Source organism: Phoxinus phoxinus (assembly GCF_949152265.1).
Source record: "Phoxinus phoxinus genome assembly, chromosome: 24".
Lineage (NCBI taxonomy): Eukaryota > Metazoa > Chordata > Actinopteri > Cypriniformes > Leuciscidae > Phoxinus > Phoxinus phoxinus.
Genome location: NC_136899.1, coordinates 15,531,197 through 15,557,973, shown reverse-complemented (window position 1 = coordinate 15,557,973; position 26,777 = coordinate 15,531,197). Strand labels below are relative to the sequence as shown.

Here is a 26,777-nt window from a genome sequence, read left to right as displayed (position 1 = left end):
TGAAGAAACTAGAAAACTGGCTTATTTGGCAAAATATCCCTGTAATTGGTTCAAAAATGGAGCTGATGTATTCTCTCCATGTCTTCCCACTTGACAAAGTTTTTGAAAAGCTTCTTTCTGAATGCTGAAGTCTATGGTTGCAAAAATAGCACATCTCTACACGTTCATTACAGAGCTAATGGCAAATATGATGAAATGGGACACAAAACAAAAGAATACAAAAAAAATGCATCTGCTACTATTAAAAAGAAGAGCAGGAAGGGAAGAAAGGACAGTGCAAACATCTTCAACATCAGTTCTCAGCCTAATGTTAATAATTTATGTTGTGTGTGCTTCTTTATGATTAATATTTATTTATTTACCGCTCTTCAATTTGCCAGCCAGTCAAGCTTTCAAAGACTTCATGGACAAGAGAAGCCGTCACAAACTTCAGAGTTTACTTTCAAAAGCCTTTCAGCAGAGAATGTGCTTTCTCTCTTAGAGACGGCTCATTATTGTTATCTGTTGCAGCAAAGAAATGAAATATTGATGCGAAATAACCCTGGCATGGATTCCTTTCTATTGACCCTATGGAAATCTAAATGAATTGCTGCTGACCCTGGAAGCCTGTGGGCCGTCGGTTTGCTTTTAGGTGTGAATTCAGCATTGAAAGCTTGTTCGGCTGTAAGGAGAAAAGCATTTGTGTGTGACTCTTCACTTTATATCAGCGATTACATGGAAGGACGGCGCATTACGGAGGACAGAATGAAAGACGGCTATTGTTCAGAGGAAGAGACGAATCACTGGGAAGTAAAGTGGGTTTAACATGGTTAAAATAGCAAGATAATGTGTCTTTTAAAGGATAAATGGGATTGTTTTGCAGAGTGAATGTTTGAAATTTTCACTCTTGTTAATCCAACACTCTTGTTACGTACGTTACAATGATTTCTGGGGAACCATTTGAACTATATGTGCAAGAAATTTACCATCACTACATGGCTATTATTTACCATCATCATCATCATACAGCATTTAAACGTTTGTTGTTTTATAGTTGTTATATAAAGTTTCTAACCTTCTGTTGTTTCATATGTGTTATATAAAGCTTCTAACCTTTTGTTGTTTTATAGTTGGAAGTTGAACAACCTGCTCTACGAGTTGAGAATGGGGTGAATTAAAGGAAGAATTGAAAGTACGCTTACATATTCAGTTCTCCAACTTAACACGTAGGCTAAGTAAAGTGTCCGTTGAATTTCAATAATTCAGCGGACTGAAGTCAACTATTCGTTTTATAGCGTGATTACCACACGTCAAGATGTTTTATTTCAGGACATTTGTCAGGTTTTTGTCGGTAAAACCAAATTAGCACTTAGAACTAATTTCTTACGCATCTCATTCCAAGCCTCCATTGCTAATTCCATATAATGTTTGAGGTAGTGACGTAGGCTTGAGCCAATGATATGCAGGTATGTGAGAGAGAGAGAGAGAGAGAGAGAGAGAGAGAGAATTGTTAATTTCTCTCTCTCTCTCTCTCTCTCTCTCTCTCTCTCTCTCTCTCTCTCTCTATATATATATATATATATATATATATAAACTAACAATTATTTTGGCGAAGTGATATGGAATGGTAATGTGGTCAAAAGACCTAGAACTACTTCATAGCTGCGCGTTTACTAGAAAATAATTGGACACCTTCCAATTCATCAACCAATCAGAATCAAGCATGCAACAGCCCTGTGAAATAGCTCTACGTGTTGGCCTATGGGATAATGTCAGCCGCTGAGGGATTAGGGATCTAGTGTCGTTTTTAAGGAATTTATTTTACCATAATGATAGAATAAATCTGCAATATTGATTTCAATTGAAATTATTTAATCTTACCTTCTCTTAAAGCTTCCCCTAACAAAAGTCCAATCCAATGTAAAAAAAACTAAACAAAAATTCACCAAAGCGACAAGATTATGTGCAACAAATATTATGAGACATTAAAATAGCATTGGGTTCAGTTATGAGCGGACTGGTATACAAACAGCATTGCCATGGAATAATAAAATATCAGAAAGCGGAGTATCAGAATCAAGTATTCAAGAGAGTGGTGTAATAATAAATATCATTAAGTATTCACTTACTTGGTAAAAGTGGATTTTATCCCCTCTGTATATTCTTCTTTTAATTATGGTACTAAACTTTAAAACAGGATTTTTCAGACAATGAAATGTGAATTAAGTCATCTTTGTTTCTTCTGCTGTGTAAAATATTCTTCAGTAAGAAATGCAGCCATTGCGTTTCATCTCAAACAATTGTTTATTATTAATTATTATGGTACAAATTAATGTGACAGACTTGAAGCTGTTAAGAAATACACAAAGTGCAGCTTAACTGACCGAACAGATATTGCTCTATATAATACATACAGTTTTCAGTCTATAAAATTTAAAGCATCCTTAGCAGGTTAAACAGCTTTGGTTTCGAGGTCTTGAGAGTAATAACAACGTTAACGTTTCAAACTCGACTGTGTGTGTGTGTGTGTGTGTGTGTATGTGTGTGTGTGTTCTTCAATAAATCTCAAAAGATTTTCCATCATCTTTCGAAAACAATTGAGTTGAACCACAAAGTTTTCTTTGTTCCCCATTTATACAGGGCAATTCCAGGCAATCAAACTCAAAAATGTATCTTACATAGTGAAAGGGGATAAACAAACATAAACAATGCAGAAACTAAATAATAAAAAAAAGAAGAAAGTCATGAAACTATGTCTGCTCTATACACGTGACCCCGGAAAGCACATCGTAAAGAAAAGCAGGTGCGAATCAATCTATGACGGTCATAAAAACTACTTACAAACATATACACAAGTCCATTATGGTTTGTTGTGAACCTTTGCAGAAAGGTATCATGTTATGACATTGCTCACTACTTAGCAGGACAGTGCTGAGGTAATTTATGATATACTCCATTGAATCAATTTTCTTCAATCAGTTACATATTTCAAGATTGTCAACGACATTTAGCCATTTCTCTGTACAATGTGCATATAACTATTGAGCTTTGGTCCAGCATTGAAAAGATGAGCAAAGGCAGAACGCAGATTTTTGTCTCTTGGTTTTAATTTTTGGTCACAGCTTTATTTCATAAGCGTGTATACCTTAAGACGTCCTGTCTCTGCAACCATACAAAGATGCCATGCTTCTGAATTCATGAAAATGAACGGAGCTGGGAGAATGTCATATTATACAATACGAGTTGAGTTAATGGAATAGGTTGCGAACAGCTGCCAGAAGCCGGACAATTTTTCTGTAACTATAATTATGGCAAATGTCCATTGTGATGTACTACATTTGAATAAATACCTCAAAAGATTTTCTTTGTTCTTGCCATTTTCTGTTCATTGCTGATTGACAGATACAGACAAAATTGTATAGGATGAAATATCAACAGTATCGTAAGTAGTTTTTAGCAACTTTTGACAACTGTGTTTGAGTTAAATATATAAATGTCATACAGCTAACCAATTTTAATTGTATTTTTTAATGTTGCAGAAAATATTTAAATTTGTCTGTAAACGGACACCTTTTTATTGTTTTTGTCTTAAAGTATGAAGTGATGCAATATAAGAATTATACACACACACAAAAAAATAAATCATCAAATTACTGTAAATACAACCGGTAGGCTGTTTGTATGATGGTGTATTTGGGACAATTAATTATTTGTTAAATATATTAAAGTTTATATTCAGTAAAATGTTTGGCTTACATCAAAAATGAGCATTTTTCAGTCCTTTCTTCCATCTGAGCAAGTCTTTCTGACTGACACAATGGAGTTTTTGCACAAAGCCAAAAAAAAAAAAAACCTTAAGCACAAAACCAATTTAAAAGACATGAGGACAAAAGATAACTTGCATAACCCAAGTGAAATAAAGTAATTCATCTCATATATATATATATATATATATAAATATTTTTTTAGTTAAGTGTGACAAAAAATAAAACCATCCGATCACATGAATAAAATGGTTTGAGAACGGTTCAGGCCAAGGTATGACACAATGTCCTTGTTCTTTGGCTAGGAGGCTTTGGCAACACCGTAAAATAGCTTGAATCACAGCTGCAACGAACGTGGATGTCTATGGTATGTTCACTGAGAATCTCTTTGCAAAATATTCCTCCCAAGTGCAGTCTTTTATGACGGATGCCTTAATGTTTATGAACAGAGTGAGATGACACGGTTGACAATGGCCTTATATGGACAGCAGAAACGTGACAATAAACTTCTCAAAGATATTTTTTTGGAACTTGTGATTTCAATTAGGTGACAGATTACCAGAAATATTTACATACAAACCCAAGAGATAAAATAAGACAAAGATTCAATGTCACACCCACCAACCCCATCACACAAAATCATTTTCTTTCTTTCTTTTTTTTTCTTCTTTTTTTTGCCATTTTCCCCCCGTAAAAATGTAAAAATGTAAAACACATTTACAATTATAAAACCTCAGGAATCAGATGCAACAAACTTTGGTAAGTAGTTTCTTCACCATCCTTGATTTAAATATGATCCTTGTTCTTAATTCCTCACACACTGCTAATGAATCAGTACTTTAACTCTCTTTTTTCTTGACTTTTTTGGTTTTTGCTTTTTGTGATGATAACACTGACAATATTTCTTTTTGTCTCTGTCGACAGTCCATCCAGTCGACGATGCATCGGATACTAATTGTCCAGGTTTAAGTCCACAACATCAGAAGTTTCGCCATCGGTGCGTGTTCGCCTCATCGAGCTAAGGATGTTCTTCCATATTGTCGACCAGAGGGTCCATTGGTGCGATCGGCCCGAGCTCGGGCGGTTTCAGCCTCTTAATAGTGTTTTTCAACGCTTGCCTCTTATTGCAGAACCAGACGCGCACCACCTCACGGTCATAGTTCAGTTTCTCCGCGATTTCGGTCATCTCCTGACCGGAGGGGTGAGTGTTCTTCTCGAAGTGGCTGTTGAGGATTTCCAGAGCCTGCGGCGTGAAAGAGGTCCGCCGCTTGCGCTTTTTGGAGGGCTCGCTGCCGATAAACTCGGTCAGGTTCTGCATACCGGAGCGATGGCGGGCTTCCGCCTCGGCCATCCAGCGCTCCAGCACGGGCTTAATCTTCTGGGCGCTTTTTGGGGTGATGTCCAACTTCTCGAACCTGGCAGGATATAAAAGGCCAGGGTTCAGTTTGCCTGTCAGACTGCTAGCTATAGTGTTCTCTTGGGCTTCCTGTGGTAGGAAAAAGTGGCTTCTCAGGATGGTGTGTCTGGGGGAGAATTGAGAGAGAACAAGCTTACTCAAGTGCCCAGACCGGGTGAGGGGTTTCCTGTCTGACCCAGTTGCCCAGAAGGGGTCTCTTGGTCCAAGCCGCCAATGGGACAGAGAGTTTCATGCATTGCTTCAGCTGTTGCGTGCTGGGAAACAAATGAATCTAAGCCCAACGAGCTAGTTTTTGCACTCCAGTACATCAAATGTTCCTTCATATGATGCTTTTTGTTGACTCTCTGTACCCATGATGCATTGAACCAAGAGGACTCTTCCACGGGCCGGCCCAAATACAAACAAGCACCTGACTGATATCATAAAGAATGAATTCATTTATTTGCCTTCTCTAGCTCCTCTGTACAATCAAAGCCACAGTTGGCATCACATATGATTAGGAATTCTCTTTTCTGTGAGAGATTTTAATACATATTGTCAAATGGATAACACAGGCATGCAATAAAACAGTAAAAGCATTATTAATTCACAAATGGTTTAAATTATTCACTCAAATGCACACACATTTGAATACACTTCCAAAACTTCTCCGTCTTCCTCAACAAGCCTGATGCTCATTTAATGTTTAATGCTAATACATTTTCACCTTCACTTTTGAATATGTCTGCAAGTTTAGGGTCTCCGGGGAGGCAAATCAGTCTAATATTTAGGTCTTACTTGGCAATTGAGGTAGAAACTTTGCTTTCTGAACAAAAACAATAATGAAATTTTTTTCACGGTTACTAGTTTTACACTTGTTTAAACTAAGCACTAAAAACAGCTTCATTTCACACAGCAGCCACTTGAGCTGCAAGAAAGAAAAGAAAATGCCTGGTAAAAGTTTAGTACGCTATGTAGCTCTTTATTTGGGGTTACACTGAACTATGGGAATCGTTTTGAATAGATATAGTTTAGATTGTATATATTATAATGATCATTATAAAACAAATGTGGTGCGTCTCTACAGGATGTTCAATGTAACAACCCCTTGAGAAGCACTGATACTGATCTACAGAGTATATAGTTACAGAAGAACCATAAAAGAGCTTTTGTCTCCAAAGACTCCACTGAACGTGGAGATTTCCAGGTGTGTCTTTAATGGGGAGATGTTTCAGTGAGTTCCCTGACCTGCGCTCCTATCCGACACATGGACATCTGTCAGGCAGACAGAGAAAAGCCCAGCCGAGGGAGGCGAGAGAGGTGAACTACTGCTCTCTGAAACAACACACAGTCTCTCTTGGTCCTGAACTCCTGGACAGGCTCCTGTGAGGAGGCCTTTGATGGAATCTTAACTGGCATTTGGAAAGACGCCTGAAGCGGGGGCAAAGGCCCTCGCTCTCCCAGGTCCTCAAACGAAAAGACGTATTTTTTTTTTCAGAACGGAGATGAGTGACAGCACCCTGTTAAAGCCAACTGAGCAGGAAAAAGTCCAGGCATATTGAGATGCCGACTTATTCATAGTCATGTATTATTTAATTTCTTAATTTTAGATCCTGTTCACTGCAGTAACACCAAAAATAAGTTAAATATGTCAGCTTCTGGTTGGAGAGAGACAGAGGGGATATAATAATGCTAATGCAGGATCAACAAAAATCACTACTTTATAAAGCCATATAAAACGGAGTAGGTTTTAGTAGTGACTAGATTATTTTATTTTTTAAGAAAAAAAAGAGATCTGACTTAAGCAATATATTTCGTATATCAAAATACAGTAAAAAAATTATCTTATGAAATATTATTATAATTTAAAATACTGTTTTCTATTTTAATATATTTTAAAATGTATTTATTCCTGTCATGGCAATGAATGATTAGTCTTAAGTGTCACATGATCCTTCAGAAATCATTCAAATATGTTGATTTGCTGCACAATAAACCTTTATTATTATTGTCAATGTTAAAAGCAGTTGTTCTGCTTAACATTTTTGTGGAAACTGTGCAACATTTTTTTCAGGATTCTTTGATGAATAGAAAGTTCAAAAGAACATCATTTATTTGAAAAATTTATATTTTGTAACTTTATAAATTTCTTTACTTATATATTTTCTGTATTCATTTAATGCATCCTTGCTGAATACAATTATTCATTCCTTTAAAAATGGGCATTGACACCATTATATGAGAACTGAACTGAGCTGGGGTGCGTTTCCCGTACAACTATATAGCTCACTGCTTAACTACCATAGTACGATGCATCGTTGGAGAAATCAACTAGCTAGTCACGAGTGTTTCCCGAAACCGAATGTCGTAAAGTATCGTTCAACCACGTTGGTTTATGACGTCTCGCACGTGGTGGACTAATAACTTTTTTTAATTAATCTGTTTGAGATCGAATTAACGCTAGATTTCGTCATATAAGTTACATACATGGCATCTGAAGACCATTTCAAATTTTTATCAGTTACTTTGCTTTATTACCAGACTCAATATTTGGCTCGTTCTTACATAGTTGAGCACGTTCGCACATGCGCAGTCTTCAAAAACGGTGCTTTAAATCTCTTGACAAACTAAAAGACGTAAATTACATTTGTATGTATTCTAAATAAATAACACGGGTTGTACTGAATGTCAGCTTGCTTATTTTGCTAAAGATAAGGATTTATTCAGTCTACATCTCATGTAAACTAGAAACTATGCTTCTAACCACAGCTCCAGAGCTGTCGTTGCAACCACACAAGTTTGCGATGCTGTTTGCGAACGTTCGTAGGAACGATGGTTTCGGGAAACACCAAATCGTTGAACTATGCTGATAACGGCGGAACTTGCGATCATAGTTGGCTAACGATGCTTTCGGGAAACGCACCCCTGGACGATGACATGGCTAAACTAAAATTAGTTCATTAATTTAACTAAATTAATAACTTTTTTACAACAAAAATGAACCATCACTGAACTTATTTAAGCTGGACTATGACACTATTTTCTTCTAGATCTGCTGTACAGCAGAAACACTGTAAAGCTGCTTTGAAACAATCTGTATTGTAAAAAGCGCTATATAAATAAAGGTGACTTGACTTATATTTTTGAACAGAAATATGTATATAGTTAATAAATTGAATTGACTGTAATAACAGTTACTTTTCAAGGATGTATTGGCTGAACATTTAATGAATGTATGTGTTACAATTCTCTCCACTCTCCCCATTCAAAAGATGTCCGAAAATGTTTTTTTTGAGGCGAATACAGAGGACAGCCTTGAGACAGAAATGAATCAAAAGGCAGTGGGAAAGTATGTGCGATTAAATATACATACAGTCATGTTAAGCAGCTCTTCTGCCCAATTTGTCGTGCAAATTATAGATGGCAGCTTTGCAGTCTGAGACATGAATCATTGATGTGAATCCAGTGTTTCGGTGTGGATTAATGTTGTAAATCCACACAGCTTAAAAGTGGAAAAGCGATTCCCATCTCGCAATTATGTGATGATATGACATCTTATGAACGTCTGTGTGCAACGGTGCATGCAAAAGAGAAAAGGCCGTGAACCGTGCTGTATGAAATATAATTTGTATGGTGTATTTAACTGATTTAAATAAATGAGGGAGCAAATTATTTTAATAATATGATTTCGATTTTATTGCATTCTTAATAATATGTTATTCTCAATAAACTGAGTATGTCAAACGTGTATTTTATGATTTCATTCCATTGATGTCAAAAGCTTCACATCAGTCATAAGGCATCTGGATTCTCCGGGCTTTAATAATGACCCCTGTTCTCTGATCAGTTTGACGATGCACCTTTTTGATTGTTCAGACGAACCAATAATGCTTTTATCCGCTGTGAACTATGAGATCGGACAAGATAGAGACATCTGTCAGGCCGAGTTTGACTGAGCAAAAGACTACAAGAGCCCCAAGAGCTCACACACTCGCAAGCGAAAGCACGTTCACCTCTTTCCCCTCTTGTCTCTGCTGATGTTAACTAAACTAAAGCATGTGAAGTCTGCCTTTAAAGCCAAAAACACTCTGCACACTGTCATGTCCAATGTCATGCAAACGAACAAATAATGAAAACAAAAAATCCCCCTTCCTTTCTGACAAGATGAAAGGACGCATATAGAGGAAAACATCACATCACCTGTTTATTTTGGAAACTAATGGCTTTTAATGTATGCTATAAATATCTAAATAATGCATGCGGTTAAATATTTCATGCAGGATTTTTAAGACTTTCTGCACTAGTTTGAAGCTTCATAAGGAATTCCCGCACTCTCCCCCCACCGAGCAATTTCTGATTTTATCGGTCGCTCGTTGCTGATATGATGAAATTTTAACAAGCGTGCGACAGCGGCATGTCAGATAAACACAAGTGTCTCATCAGACAAACTAGAAGCCTTTTACAATCCTATAAGCATTAAAATGCACATGGAGACATTGTGCGGTAAGATCAGAGTTCGTTCAAATCAGGAATTTTATTTCAAGTGGTAATTAATGCGTCTTTATTATTAGGATTATATCGGTTATATTGCTTATTTTGAACTTTCAATTACTTTTCTAGAGTGTTACAGGTACAATTCCCATGTTTTCCCATGTTTTTGTAGTGAGAAGTATTATAAATGTTAGATAATTGATAACAATGTATTACACAATTAAAATAATACATGGTAACACTTTATTTCGGCCATAAGTAACTTTGCAATTACATGTCAACTACCAGTAATTAGAGTATTAGTAGACCGTCTGCTTAATATCTGCTAACACTTTAATTTGATGGTAATTTGACCTTTACAACTACATGTCAAATTATTCTACTAACCCGAACCCTAAAACCTAACCCTAACCTACTATAGTCTACTAATACTCTAATGAGAGTTACTTGACATGTAGTTGCAAAGTTACTTATAGTTCGTAGAATGTCTAAAGTGGACTGTCGAAATAAAGAAACCAAATACATTGTTTTACATTATATTAAAATTCTAGTAGAAAAATAACAACTAACTATAATTACCAAAAAATGTAATATCCTCAGTCGCAAGTAATCTCCCCCTCGCATTCGCCACGGTGCCACTGAGTGTAAAAGTGCGAAAGGCGAAGCTTGAATTTCCAGGTATGTCCCTCTTTGGCTAATGTATTTTCAAGATGGAGGCGCAACATGGCTGCCGCCAATCGAGCCACTCACTCGTATGTATTATAAATGGCAGATTCTACGCTTACGAGAGTGGAAGTAATTACACACGAAAGAGCACATATAATTTTGAAAGAACAAAGTGTTTTTTGCTAAAATCAACTTTTCAACTATCAACTAAATTACACAGTGTAGCTTTAATTTATGTGAAATCAGTTTATCCGTACCTGCAACTCAACATTTGGACCCAAACAAGTTAGCTTGAGTTTGAGTCAACAGAAAAGATTTGGGTCTATCATTGATCATGCAGTAGTTGCACTATAGGTTTTGTGCTTTATCCTTTCTTTTCTTATTCTTATTTATGTCTAATAGCACAGGCCTCAATAGTTCTTTGTGATGAGATATTGTGCATCCTTTATAAATGTAATCTAACGTCACATTTGTCCGTATGTATGTATACAGTAACTACTGAACTCCTCAAAATGCACACACAGACACAAAATAGCGCTCTAATGATGATGTTAAATATTTCATTGACTCATGCTACATAATGTCCTAGTTTAGTTTGCACTGTGGAACGCCACGTTTTATTAAAAGTCCTGTCAAGTTCCTTTCAGCTAAATGTCATGTGAATACATGGCATTGGACCTTAGAAATTATTAAGTGGTTTAAGTGCTTCTTGTAATACCAAAGCTGATGTATTTTACATTAGTAACTGAATCTTTTCATATAGACCGTGCAAAGATGAGTGGAGACGGGCACAGACTGGAATAAAATGGATGTATCTGACATATATTGCTCATCAGTTATGAATGTTTAACATCTCTCTTTAACATCGCAATTATTTGTGATGAAATATAAATTGGGTACTACTTGTATATAAATGCGGGTTTATTTTTTGTATTAAAAGCTACTTTATAATAATATAATATAATACTAGTTTTTTTTAAAATGTGCAAGTACACTTTGATCTGTTTGGTGACCTCCGTACCTGCAGATGGCAGACTGGCTGTAAGCTGGTCCTTCAGTTGCACTGAGAGCCTGTCCCACCTGAGTTTGAGTCAGACCCAGAGACAGCCGGCGGATTTTAAACGCTTTGGCGAATTCTCGAATCTCCTCCAGGTTTACACCGTCCACCTCACTGGGTGCAGTCTGAGGGTCTACAAAACAGAAGAGAAAAAAAAATAAAGCTGCAACTCTCCATTCACACGGATTCATGCGCTGAATGCAGAACTTAATTAATATAAGTGTTATAATATGACTTTGACAAAAATGACTTCAAAATACCTTCCATTCCTGTGTATTTTCCAACCATTGACTGATTTTTAAGGTTTCTAATTTACAGCTTTGTGTAACAGTAAGGCTGAATGCCAGTGAGAATAAAATCAACACTACATTGAATAATGCTTGTAATTAGGCACTTCCCAAATGAACGCTTATGTGAATAGCATTCTAAAATGCGTTTCTAAGCAAATGCATATTAATTTTTATGCCAACTTCTTTCTTTGCTTGGACATTTAGCTATGAAAGACAGAGGTATGCAGAGGTTCGATTTCAATTTGATTCATTTAGCAGCTTTGCACTTCAGGGTTTATAGATTCAGGATTGTATATTTGTGCATTTTAGCTTAATAAAATGTGATCGGGCATTATACATCACTGCCAGGTGGTCTTACATCCTGCTTACATAAGAAAAATTTGGCTGACTAAATAATTCATGGACGTCATTATGAATGAATTATTAAAAGAATCCATCAGCCATATTTAAAGTCAAAATCTATTGAACCAGCACCCTGTCACACCCCATATGCAAATTAGTTGTTGAAACCTGAACTTGCTCCCATGCAATATTGAAAATTCCTGTTACATGAAGCATTTTTGTCTTTTTGACCACATAATAATGATTTATGACAAACTGTAATGGCAGTATGGCACATTACCTTTTGCCATGTTATTATTCATTGCTGATCCGTTCAAATGAATTCCTTTTTAATAATACTCAAAGACTGAAGAATTTGACCCCAAAAGGACAGCCTTGACTCAATCATGTAATGTCTAAACAAAGCCCAGCAGTGTGATTAGATATTGCTATCATAACATCCACCTCATTGAATAAAATACAAAAAAAAAAAAAGATTTGCCAAATGCAAAATGTGACCCTGGACCACAAAACCAGTCACATGGGTCAATGTTTTGAAATTGAGATTTATACATCATATGAAAGCTGAATAAACAAGCTTTACATTGACGTGACTGGCTGAGATATACAACTACGTATTTGAAAAAATCAAAACATTGAGAAAATCTCCTTTAAAGTTGTCCATTTATGTTCGCGATTGAGCTGCATTCACTCACAAAAATAAATGTTATATATTTACAGTAGAAACTGTACACAATCTTCAAGGAAAATGATCTTTACTTAATATCTTTACTTAATATTTACTTAATAATAGCAGAAAAGAAAAATCGATAATTTTGACCCTTACAATGTTTTGTTGGCTATTGCAACAAATATACCCGTGCTACTTGTGACTGGTTTTGTGATCCAGGGTCACAGATGTGTACGGTCCTTGAAAATTCGGCATGTATTCCATCTGAGCTGAATGTGGTGGCTGTGGGGTCAGTCAGACTTTTTCCCTCCTCCATTCAAAACATGTTCTGGGGAATTAACGTTACCCAAGGACATCGCGACAAACACAATCTGGCATGGAGAGCTGCACCACGGCGGTAAACTGATGAAATGAATAGAGAATGCTAAAGGTATTGTCTATGTTTTGAACGAAACAAAAAATGAAAACACAACCAAAGTCCATTGGTTATATCCACAGCAAGTTGATCAATGGAAACTTCCTGTTTATTGAATTTAAAACTCAACTGCAGATGGTTTTAGGCCAATTGGCTTTGACAAATGAGAATTTATCTAAGTAAAACAGTTTTTAAAAGGACCGCCGTGGCTCTGACAGGCTTGGAGGGAGTGATTTATATGTGGTGCTTCTGGAGGCCAAAGCCGTTCTAAACACAACCTTCCATGCATTAGGTCTACAGTTTGGTCAGCTAGATGACCGAATCAACTAAAATCTGATAAAAAAGTGAATGAAAAGGCAACAAATTTTCATTAACACTTATAAAAACATTAAAAAACTCAGTGTAGAGTGTTTATGTGTAGTAAAAGTGGATCAGCAAACATGCAGAGATACAGTGCACACTCACTGCTGACTAGCTGGCCGACGCTGAGGGCCGAGGATGAGGATGAGGATGTTGAGGAGGAGGAAGAGGCCTGGCGGAGAGGGCTCTGGCTGTGGGGCATGCGGAGCAGATTCGGCTGAGACACGGGAGGAGCCTGTGAAGTCTGGCCGGCCTGTGGCAGCTGTGGAAAAACACATGTTGAGTTGCACACACACTCGCTAGGAGAACACAATATTCACTACTGTTCAAAAGTCAGTGTGGTCAGTAAGATTAATCATTTTCTTCACCAAAGATATGTTAAATTGATAAAAAGGTATACAATGTTTTATTTCAAATAAATGCTGTTCTTTTGAACTTTATATTCATCAAAGAATAATGGTACTGAAAATGTAATTACGTCATCACAGGAGTAAATTACATTCGAAAATATTTTCAAATAGAAATTACATTTCGATAATAATTCACAATCTTACTGTTTTTACCTTATGTTTGATCACATAAATGCAGCCTTACAGAAGAGACTTCTTTCAAAAACATTTAGAAAAATCTTGGTACCATAGTACAGAAGATGTTCAAAAAACATGGCATTAAAAGGAATAGTTAATTCAAGTTAAACTCAATTGACAGCATTTGTGGCAAATTCATTTTGACATCCTTTGTTATGAAAAAAAGAAGCAAAACTGAGTGAGGCACTTATGATGAAAGTGAATGGGATATAAAAGCGATATTGATTTCACTTTATTTTGATGGTCCCTTTAACACATTCTGTTGACTATAAGTAACACTGCACCTACAGCTACTGACTCTCATTAGAGTGTTAGTAGAGTATTAGTAGACTGGTAGGGTTAGAATAAGTTGGCATGTAGTTGTAAAGTTACTTCTAGTCAGTAGAATGTCTGTTGGGGGAGATCACAATAAAGAGTTAGCAGATATTAAGCAGACAGTCTACTAATACTCTAATGAGAGTTAGTTGACATGTAGTTTCTAAGTTACTTCAAAAGTTGTTCAAAAGTTGTTCAAAAGAGACTGTCAAAACACCAAAGTTACCCATTTTTTATTAATCTGTTTAAATTCTCTGCATTTTTTAATGCCGTTACTTTCAGTGCGTCCGAAATCGCATACTGAGTAGGCACTACATAAAATTTTGAACTTACTTTGCGACAAAATGTATGTTTTATATATTATGTCTATGGGTAATATGAATGGAATTCGGACATTCTACATCCGCCATGTTGTTACTGTCACGTGACCCATCACCGTCACTTGCGCCGCTTCACTTCCATTCATAAATCATCTCCCGTGGCCTCATGGGATAGTAAAGGGCCCATCGAATGAGCTGAGAATCTTGGCGGAAGTAGTAGGTCATCCGGGTACTCCTCAACCTACTGTTTTTCTAATATGTATTATATGTTTTTTTAAATGTTTATTAAAATGATCTTGATACTGACATTTTCAAACTAAAATCACATTATTGTTTAAGTCTTGTGGCTATTCTATTGAAACAATGATTACTTTAACATTTACGGATTGGCCCCATTTAGTTTGTCTTTTGTAAATAGCTAATATAATAGTAAATGTATGTATAATTTATAAAAATAAAAATATTTTATTTGTTTTAATCAACGTTACGTCTCAAGTGCTGTTGATTGAAACCGGAATCTTTATTTTTAAGATGGTTCCCCGTCCAAAAAAAGGTAATAACATGCTTTTTTTTTTTTTTTGGTTTTTCTCAGGTTTATTCAGAACAGCATCACAATTTTTAACATAAAATCTGAACATGAAACTACAGAGAATAAAATAAAGAGGCTATTTGGGGTTTTAAGAGATTGTTGTTTACTAGGTAAAACTGTTGAGTCTGTTTATTAGAACGAGCAAATCTAGACGCGTCTGCTTGTTTATTAGAGATGAGAGATGCGGACCGGTGGAGATGCTAGAGGTTGCATTCACTCCCCATGCAATTTCTCATTCAACACGGCTGTCAGATACTTTCAAGTACACAAAGGAAACGACAGCGTCTGGCTATTCAGCACCGAAACCTTAACACGAAAAGGAAAACACACACATTTACTGAGCCCAGAAATCAAAATTATGTGGCTACAATATGAGTCATTATTATGGGCAATGTGGCATGACTGCGGCACCATACATTTTCATGTTTTATGCACCATCGAGCGCCTCTTGTAGATGGTGCATCTCCACTCTTCAAGAAACAAGCGTCTCATCTGTCTAAAAGTGGGTTGGCTTCTCTCTGCTGTTCTCTTGCACTATTAATTCTCCTCTGTGTGTTTGTGCGTGAGTGTGTTTTTCTTTGGATGCTGAAAGATGTCAGTAGTGTTGCACACACTGTCAGAACTGTTGACAGGTCTGTGAGAATTACCGAGCTTCGGTGGATCTCTCTGCCGCCACCGTGTTTGACAGCCATAAATTATCGCTGCATGAAAATGTTCGGGAGTCAATTTAAAACGCAGACAAATCCATAAACATTATTACAAATGCATTACTGCGTTTACGTCCGTGAGCAAAGTTTCCAGTAAATATGACACAGAGTTGCTCCAACAGAAATGAGGTTGACCTATAGATGCTTTTATAGCCGACCGCTGTAGATTATAGGGTGGGACCGGGGATAATATGCATGTCTCTATAGTCTCTTTTGTTCTGCACTGTTGTTAGGCTCTTTAACTGTGTATTCTTACTACCTTCTTGATTATTATTTGATATCGGAGTTTGATCATTGTTATTTGAGGATGAATTATATTAAAGTTTGATTTTTGTTATGTATTATTATAGGTGCAAGCCTTTGAAATACAGTGTTATTATGCGAGTGGAGAGCTGCATTGGGTTCTGTTGGCATACAGTATCTCTGTGTTTGTCTTACACATGTTTTTGGCTATATTATGCTGTATATTATAGGTTATTATGTACTTATTAGGAAATATCATGCATATTTCCTGGCATTTTCATATGGAATATTAAGCTTCGCATAATTTCACATCACAGTAGTTTTTGAAATCATTGTTTTAAACAGTCATTACATACCTGCTGTCCAGGTTTAATGGGTGACAGTGTGATTCCCTGGGTGTTGATCACTGGCAGGATCTGGTTGCCGATCACAGTGGCTATAATCTGACCCTGTGCATTGGTCAGCAGCTGTGGTGTGATTGGCTGGACCTGCAGGGAGGGAGTGCCGCCCCCTGATTGGCTGGAAGGTCCTACAGAGTTTGGCATCAGAGGGATTGTACCAATGATCTATAAAAATCACAAGAAAAGAGAAATAAAATCCAGGTTAAACCATTCACGCAGTAATCAACCATATATAATCTATTCTGCTATCCTTGAATAATCAAACACAGAAAATAATCAAGAATATTTTAATGTGCAGTAATAATACTTGTATACACACACACACTACCACTGAAAAGTTTAGAGTAAGATTAATGTTTTTGAAAGAGTGTATTTTGCTCAACAAGGCTGTATTTATTTAATTGTCTTTCTGTTTTAATATATTTTAAAATGTAATTGATTCCTGTGATGAGAATTTTCAGAAGTTATATAACCAAAGATTTTAGATATACAAAGACGGTCCACTCACATTACTATGAATGAGAGAAAGAGCATTGTGCAATATGGCGAACAAAACAGCCAATAGCCAATTGGTAAAGTCATTGGGCCCTATTTTAACGATCTGAAACGCAAGTGTCAAAGTGCAAAGCGCAAGTAACTTTGTGGGCGGATCCCGGCGCTGTTGCTATTTTCCCGGCGGATAAACGACTCTTGCGCCCGACGCAAATGTAAAAGGGGTTGGTCTGAAGTAGCTTCATTATTCATAGGTGTGGTTTGGGCGTAACGTGAAATAAACCAATCAGAGCGCCATCTCACATTCCCTTTAAGAGCAGGCGCGCTTGTTCCATGGCGGATCGCTATTATAACGGCGGATTTGCCGGCGCACGCCAGGAGCGGTTCACAGCCGAGGAAACCGACGTTCTCGTCAGGGCTGTAAAACACAGAGAAGTGACATTGGGGATGATGGGAGAAACCCACCCAAATTAGGTTCGGTTAAACAGGCGTATAATTTGGGTAAATGTGTAGCCTAATCTAGATTTTTTTTTTTTTTTATCTAGATAGATCTTTTTCACATCTTCACGGACACAACAATGATTTCCCTCGTGTGTTAATATTTTTCCTTGTAATAATGTATGATTTGCAAAAATGAAAACTGCTGCATCTGTTTATATTAGAGAATCAAAGTGGATGCGCGTTAACATTATGGCCAAGCACGCGCCCTTAAAATACCATATCACTAACGCGCAACGCGCCACTGTCTTTAGACTGTTTTTTTCCTGGTCAGTGGCGGAATTGCTTTCTAAAACTGGAAAATAGCACCATGGAAGTTTTGCGCCGGAACACGCCTTCTCTTTGCGCTGAACCGCCCCCGCGAGCGCAAGTTCATTCCCTAATTTACCGACGTGCGTCTGTGGAGGGAAAAGTCCGCTGTGCGCGGGTGCAAAATAGGAATGATACATGCGTCGGTGTTCAAAGTCAATTGCGCTGGGTGCAAGATAGGGCCCATTGTGTCACTACAGCTGCTGTTAGAAACTCCGGTGCACGCGTATGATAGGCTAGTCCAGCCAGAACATTTCAAGGTTTTTTTTTTGTCATGATTTGAGCGTTTAGAAACAGCATTTATGAGGCAGTTGTTGTTAGATTTTATTGGTGCTTTCAAATACTTGTAGCTTGGTGAACAGCTTTGGAGAATTTGATGTTTCCCCATTCAAAGAGATAGAAGCTGTACTTATATGACTGAAATAGCTCTGACAGGCGTTACAAAGATGGCCGCCGAGTGAAATGACTGGCCTCAAAGGGACTTTGGTCATTACTCCGGTCTTCATTGTCACATGATCCTTCAGAAATCACTCTAATTTGCTGATTTGGGGCTCAAGAAACATTTTTCTTCTTATTATGTTGAAAACATTTGTGCTGGTTACGGTCACTTTTGAACAATTTAATGCAGTCTTGCAAAAATCGGTAACACTTTACAATAAGGTCCGTTAGTTAACATTAGTTAACTACATTAGTTAACACAAACTAATAATGAACTGCACGTATAAAGCATTTATTAATCTTTGTTAATGTTGATTTCAACATTTACTAATTCTTTATTAAAACCTTGTTAACATTACTGAATACACTGTGAACTAACATGAACTAACACAACAGCTGTATTTTTATTAACTAACGTTAACAAAGATGAATAAATATGGTAAACAATGGATTGCATATGGTTCGTTCATGTTAGTTAATACATTAACTAATGTTAACTAATGAACTTATAGTAAAGTGTTACCAAAAAATCTTACTGATTGATTGATCTTACTCAAGCATATTAATTAATGTTTGCGCAAAAATAGTCATATATATATGTTACAGAGTATTAAGAAGATGGACATGACAAAAATGTGAAGTCACACTCATAATCTTTGTACCTGACAAAACAACAAAGACATAAAATTAGAGCACTTCATACACTCCGAGGACCTCATCAGTGTCAGAGTATCAAAGCCCTCAGATTCTACCGGATCGAGGGCTACTTAGTACTGGGCGGAGAAAATAGACTGTATAACCTTTTTATTTTTGAGAGAGGCTTGAAAGACATACACACACTCATACATTACCACTTGCACTGAACCACGAACAGGGCTGAACGTACATAGTCTACACACAGACACAAGTATGTGCACATGAAAGCCCCCCACACAAAATGTGCTCTCTGCTCCTCTCTAAAGGTCAGGCTCTGAGTACCTTTATGTGTGCTGGTGCACACCACTGACTGTATTATCTATCATAAGACCAGAGGAAAACTGTGTGTGTGTGTGTGTGTGTGTAAAATGCAGAGAAGGGCCGAGTTAATAACGTAGCCTCTTAACCACTCGTCCCCCAATAATAACCACACATACACACACACCCCTTTATAATTCTAGTCCTGTATAAGGGACGCCCTCCTCCCACAATCCTTTTCACTGGTCTTCTGCACCCCCTTTCTCCAGTTGTCACAGATCAAAGGCCGTAACCCTTTGTAGCTGCAGTGTTTTACCTCTCAAGGCCACGGCTTCAATGAGCCATGTAGAACAACAGCGCTGGAGAAAAGGACTCAACGCCTCCTCCCGACACACAACAAGGGTTTATGTCAGTGGAACTGCAAGACTTAAAGCCTCTTTCATCCAGAGCACGACAACTATACTCGTGCAGTGCATTAATGCAGGAGATCGAAATGCTTGAGTCAAGTAACAGTGTAATAAAAAAACATTTGCAAGTTTTTTTTTTTACTCGTAATACACTATATATTACTCACCATGAGATCAAAACACTTTATACTACCGTTCAAATGTTTTAGGGTCTGTGCGATTTTGTTTTTGAAAGAAGTTATGTTCACCAAGGCTGCATTTATTTTTTTATCAAAAATACAGTAAAAGCAGTAATATTGTAAAATAGTTTTTTTACAGTTTAAAATAACTGTTCTATCATTACTCCAGTCTCACATGAGTGATCCTTCAGAAATCATTCTAATATGCTGATTTGGTGAAGAAACGTTTCTTTTTATTTTCAATATGTTGAAAACGGTTGTGCTACTTTTTTTTGGAAACTGTGATCCACTTCTTTTTAGGATACTTTTGTTGAATATAAATTATCAAATGAAAATGGATATTCAGTCAGGAAATAAAATGTCCTGGACAACGCTGGACTTTTTTTTTAAGCCATTTTTAACGGATTTAATTAGCATAAAGTCAGTTCTATCTGCCGTTTTCCTTCCTTGGGGAAGTTCCACTTAAAAAAACAAAACATTTCAAATCAGGTTGCGCTACAAATAATCCTTATACGTCAGGGTTTTTTTTAATGTGACATGACAAAGCAAGAATATCTATGGCAAGAGCTTTTTTAGTCGCTGAATTCTTTTTCCATCTGATTATTACATTTTTTCCTTTGTATTCCGCTGTAACAGTATGAAAAAAAGACAACATATACAGCGTATTTGTGGTCTGTTCTTCTGATTTAATTTATGATATACTTTTACACTTTTAAATGTCCTTTTAATGTTTAATGGTTGAACGGTGAGCAGAATAATGCTATCTCTTTGTACACAGTTTTTGAAAATGCTTCCTATTGCATTCATAAAGAGAAGCTTTCGCTGATCGTTTACAGTTAAATGGAAGTTACTCCCATCATTTTCAAAGTGTCATGGGCATAGGAAAAAGGTGGATAGCACTTCTCTCCTCCTGAAACACAACTGGCACCCATTGGTAAAAAAAAACATTAAGCGGCCTTGGTGGTGTCACCAGGGGTCCTCCATGGAAGAATTTGCAATTATGAATTTTGCATAAGAAGATCAGTAACATTTGCACTGTCGTTCAAAAGATTGGGGATTAATTAGATTTTTTATTAAAGAAAATAATACTTTTATTCAGCAAGGATGTGACAGTAAATAGATTTAAATGTTACAAAAGGTTTTTATTTCAATTAAATGCTGTTCTTTTGAAACGTCACATTATGATAGGAAAAATGTGCTGTATATACTCTTTTACTATTTACACTTGGCATAAGAGGCAGGAGGTTATTTCTTGACTTCAAACTATTTTTTGTCACAATCTGAAACAAAAGTTTAATATTAAGTTAATTTAAAGTCAATGCAGCCACTACCACATTAAAATATAAGTAAAATTAAAATATAATGTACAAATCCTCTCTATATGACTCTGTCCACCAATGTTTGTTTGAATGGCTTTGCGATGTGAACAACACAATGTTTGTGAATAAGTTAACATGCTATATACTGGTACACACATGGGCTGCAGACACATTGAGCTGTGGTGCTCATGCGAGAGTTGCAAGTTTGAGTCTAGCACATACTGTAAAGAAATAAAAGCAAAAAACAACAACAAGAGGAACGGAATGTGTTAAAAAGTGCTTTTCTGCTAGTCTGTGTGCGCGCACATGTCTGATATACCCCCTAGACTGAAAAAGCACCATTGATCTATCGCGTATATTTTAACCTCGCCTGCTAGCGGACCCCCAGCTGCGCTAACAAGCTCTGCATCTGTATAATCTCTGACCGTTCCTCTCCTCCGCCTGTTCCCTCCTCTCTTTGACATAATGACGATGGAGCGGTGGAAAAAAGGAGGGCTGACTATGTGTAATTCACCCTCACCACGGCTCATTTGGTTGCGTTGCTTCGCATTAAGCGACAGATAATTTATCTCTCTCTCTCTCCCTCCCTCCGTCGCTCTTTATCGCTCCCTCTCAATCCTCCGAGGCCCTCTCTCCTGCCACTTAGCATATTTTATTGTGCGGTGTGGCGCTCGTGTCCCCCGACATGGCATTTGCATGCCGTCTTGTCTCAGGGCTTGTTCCGCTCAATTATTCACTCTCATTGGACTAAGTGGCTGCTCTAACACGAGCAATAATACAGCACACGAGCTGACAGCTACATACTGTCCCGGGCTGCTCTGAATAGCCACGTTCACTGCGCTCTCAGCTTGCTGTGGCATACAGGATCTTGTTTTTTACAACTGCAACTGCATTAGCTTCAAGAAGAAAAAAAAAATCTGGCATTTCTACACATTATTATGACGTTTTAGAGATTCGATTTCTTTCACTGATTCAATTATGCAATCAATTATGCTGTACTTTGGTTCCCAGCAGGCACTGTGGCAAAACTAAATTATGCAGATTACCGTTATTGTTTGCTACATGTAAGTGTGTCTAATATTTTAATTTGATGGCTTCTCAGTCTGTTCAGATCATTTTAATAGGGATATGTCAAGGCTTGTTATCTAAACGTTCTAATTAACACCGAACAATCCAAAGCCAATCGACTCTATATGGAGCCTAAGAGAGGATTCAAATTGATTTCAGATTCAGAAATTAAAATTAATGAAGTAGTTCACCCAAAAATGAAAATTCTGTCATCCGCCATGTTGTTCCCAAACCAGTATGACTTTTTTTCTTCTATGGAAGATATTTTGAGAGGAAAAAAAGAAGGAATATTGTGAAGAAAAAATGGAATCCAATGATGTTTTCGACCATATTGACTGTCATTAGATTAGACATTATTTAAAATTTCTTCTTTTATGTTCCTCAGAATAAATAAAGACATACAGGCATGAGGGTGAATAAATGATGACTAGGGGTGTAACAATATATCGTGTCACAAATTCTCACAATATATCGCAATACAAAAATGCATCAATATGTATCGTGGATAGTGACAATATGTATTGTGTATAATTCACCCAAAATGAACATTTCTGTGAGAAAAAAAATCACTTTTACAGAGTTTTAGTGTCACTAAACTACTATACTATATAATGTTGAATATAATGTATAATAATGCAAAGGGGGAATATTTGTGGGTCCTGATAATGCCAAATGTCTTATGTTACCAGTAAAAAGGGGCCTACATTATTTTAAATATATATAGTGACAGAGTGCAAGCATATTGGTCTAAAATAATTCAGTATTTTCAGCTTCAGAATCATCAATGTTTTTATTTTGGTGTCACCATTGTCCAAGCCTATTGTGACATGAGGGTATCGTTACACCCCTAATGATGACTGAATTTTCATTTTTGAGAGAACTACCCCTATACGTTTATTAGGTTGATGTGGGTTGAAATTGTTTATGTATGTACTGTGTGATGTTTGTCTTAAAACAGCTAAGCTGGACAAAATATGCTGGAGGACAAATGAAATGTAAAATTGTTTCCATCAATGTTTGACATGTTAGAGTTGACATGTGCCTCATGAATCCTTATAAGTAGCAAATAAAAATCCATCTGATTTGGTAAAACCGTGTGAAACATAAGTGGACTTTGCCGGTGACTCGATCACGTTGGGTGTTTGATGTAAACAATCTCCTGAAACATTGTCAACCAATCCGGCATGAGCCGGTGCTACACTCTTAAATCTGATCATGTATTTGTCCGCATGAGAAACACCTGCCTGAAATGGCAGGAGATAAAAGAATTACTATGAAGTAAATTCTAAAGGGTCCATAAATTGTGTCATACATCTGTTATTTTCTTGTTCTTATATACGACTTGCTTTTGTTCCTCTGCACTTTATACATGCTTTACACTGTGGTGAGCGTTCATCTCCCTTCCTACTATTTTCTCTCTCTCTGTTTCTCCTCTTTGAGCAGAACTCATTAGGATTATACTGGCAGTGATTCCCAGGGAATGTCATCTCTTCCTGCAGCCAGGCCAATCTTCAGCGTTAGCCATGGCCGCCAGGCAATATCCCTGCCCATTTTCTGCCCTACTGCCCGCTGTTTGGAGGGGAATAGGATGGGGACACATATTGAGAGAGAATTCCAAACTTCTAACACCCGTCTCTGAGCAAAAAACACAGATCAGAAACGGTCAAACACTACAGTCTTGGTCAAAGTTATCAACTGCTTAGCAATATGGTTAAATAACAAGATTTTTTTTTTCTATTAGATTAAATTATATCTAAAGATCAATGGAAAATGTAATGCTAAAACAGTAACACTATATCATATGTCCATGTTATTCATATTGCATATTAATATAATTAATCCAATTATACGACGATTATAATGTTAAAAGTAAGATATACACAACAACTATAAACTGTTCATTAGTATTTAATACATGTTAAAGTTTAAATTTATAGTACTATAATAATAAAAAACATGTATTTATTTGTTTATTTATATATTTAAGTTCATACACTACACGGTTGAATACATAGAGCATAAGTACATAGTGTATAAGTGCAAAGCGTACAAGTGCGTCATTTGGGAAGTGAAAATAGCAGCATTTTCTTAGAGATAGCGAGGGGGTAAAACGCTGCAATAAGTGTAGTGGTTAGATGCCATTTATACTTACCGGTAATATAAATATTGGCAGATACTATTTGCACCTCAGTGTTGTTGTACATTAAACCGTTTGCAATAATACCAGAGTGTAAATGATTATATTTATTAAATGGATGCTGCCTTACTGGGACAATAAAGCCCTCCCTACACCTACCCCTAAACGTTAAACACTTTATTTCCACTTTTTAATATATACATATTTTTAAATTTTTATTGAAAATAAATGCCTCTCCGATCTGATATGTGATGGGAAAGGGAATAGGTTGAATCCGCCTTTTGCGGGTTGATTTGCGTCAAAACTTTCTGCCAAGCGCCTTACCCCAACACTATCGCTACTGTTGACAATCCAGTCTTCTGTAATTTCGTCTGTCCCAACCAGACGTCAGGGGGCGGAGTTAGTGTAAATCGCCAACAAAGCTATTTGCCAAAAAGTATTAATTTACTTATTTATTTGTTTATTTTTTCACTATTTTCTAGTGGAGTCTTTACCCACAGAAAATTAGAATGATTTAAACCAAGGATGATGAAACCAAGTTGAAAATTTAAAGGAGGGAGCCAAACAGTGTTAAAAGAGCTGGGAATTTTGTCCCTGCTATCAGTCAGGCCCAGAAGAGACTGCTAAAGTCATTGTGGTGAAAAACTTTGATCTTCCTACTCATTTGATCCTAAGCAACAAAAAAAAAAATGTTTCTTTTCCTTCTAAAAGACGAATGACTAGACTTGACAGTGGATGGCAGAGGACCGTTTTAGCAAATACTGCTGTAATGTCTGCTGTGATGTCCGTCGCATATGCAGATTGATATCTAAAAGGTTTTTTTCTTCTTCTTCTTCTTCTTCTTCTTCTCACTAACATTTTGATGTTTAAAATGAACAGAACGCCAACGATAAAAAGAACTAGCTAAGTTAGCTGATTACTTTACAAGTCCATAGATAACGGCATCAGTTCGTTCTACCATACAAGTGGATGCAATTAGACCCGTTTGTTCATGTGACGTTTGGCATAAACCTATTATTTGTCAAATTATAAATAATACGGTTAAACATACCAGACTAAGTCATATTCAAGTAATAAACATGCTTATTTGAATATGTGTTAATTCTAAGATATAGTAACATTTACGATGTATTTCCCTCTTCAAATTGTTACCATTAAAGGAATAGTTCACTTCAAAATGAAAATTCTTTCATCATTTACTCACCCGAAAGTTGTTTCAAACCTGTATGAATTTCTTTCTTCTGCTGATCACAAAGGAAGATATTTTGAAGAATGTCAGTAATCAAACAGATGATGTCGCATAAGCGCATTTTTCCTACTATGGAAGTCAATGGGGTTCATCGACTGTCTGGTTACCGAAATTCTTTAAAACACCTTCCTTTGTGTTCAGCGGAAGAAAGAAATTCACAGAGGTTTGAAACAACTTGAGGGTGAGTAAATGATGACAGAATTTTCATTTTGAAGTGAACTATTCCTTTAACGCTCAATCCTCCACAAACACAATGCGCATCCTTTTCTAAGACCCAAACGAGACGATATTCAGCTGTGTGGCAGCTGGGAGAAACCTCTTCTGCTTATATGCTCAAAGCAACACGGCCAGAATTGTGTTATTTCAGTAATCTATTATCAGGCCAACATTAACGCCTAAGAGCTAAATCAACACCCTATCCGAACAAAGAGTGCTTCAGTCCTAAACAACACAGCCTCATCCCTTTACTCCAACCTTTTCCTTTTTCTTCTTCTTTTTTTTTTTGGTCTGTGGCAGCATCTGCTGCTCCCCTGGCCACGTCTGCGGCCTGTATTAGTATCATTTTAATGTTAAAAGCAAAAGAAGGGCAGGGGACGAGGCTCAGAAGGGTTGTGGGTGTTTTAGCAGGCTCAAACTGAATAATGTGCCTCAGTAATAAGGTCGAGAGCAGAGCCTGTAGCCCTGGGCTTTGACCGTCTCAGTGACCTGATTATGTCAGCCAGTGTCAGCCGCCACGACACTACAAACACAGCGCATCCCATCAACGGCATCGCCATGCCAATACGTCCAGCCAAGCCCTGCAGGCACTTTCAGTATAGACAAGGCCATACCAGTTTGTTAGGTAATATCTACCGTACACATGCACACACTTGGTGTGTTCTCACATGAGTGACAATTTATCATACACTGAAGTACACAATATCATTTTTTAAATATAAAGAACTGTGCATTAATCTTCAGAATATTTATCAAAAGTTATATCTGAACACAATAGTTCTTAACCCTTTTTTTTTTTTTTTTTTACATTAGACATCAGGTGGTGACCCAACAAAGTGCCAAAATGGAAATAAATATAATTGGTAACACTTTACAATAAGGTTTCATTAGTTAACATTGGTTAACTTGTTTCCGCCAC

The 26,777-nt window shown here is 36.9% G+C and overlaps 1 protein-coding gene across 6 annotated transcripts in view; it reads right to left on the bottom strand.

Moving 5' to 3' along the window:
* Positions 1-4,419: 4,419 nt before the first annotated feature.
* Positions 4,420-26,777, bottom strand: part of pou6f2 (POU class 6 homeobox 2) — a 127,956-nt gene continuing 105,598 nt past the window's right edge. For 3 of the 6 annotated variants that reach the window (XM_079602118.1, XM_079602119.1, XM_079602122.1), the window contains exons 8-11: positions 16,548-16,757; positions 13,536-13,692; positions 11,318-11,486; positions 4,616-5,266 (exon numbers count right to left, since the gene is read on the bottom strand). In XM_079602118.1, the coding sequence (XP_079458244.1) occupies positions 4,762-5,266; positions 11,318-11,486; positions 13,536-13,692; positions 16,548-16,757 (1,041 nt within the window). In that variant the 3' untranslated portion in view covers positions 4,616-4,761. Of the gene's footprint in view, positions 5,267-11,317; positions 11,487-13,535; positions 13,693-16,547; positions 16,758-26,777 lie in introns of all 6 variants that reach the window. The other 3 variants (XM_079602120.1, XM_079602123.1, XM_079602121.1) reach the window with 2 other exon arrangements.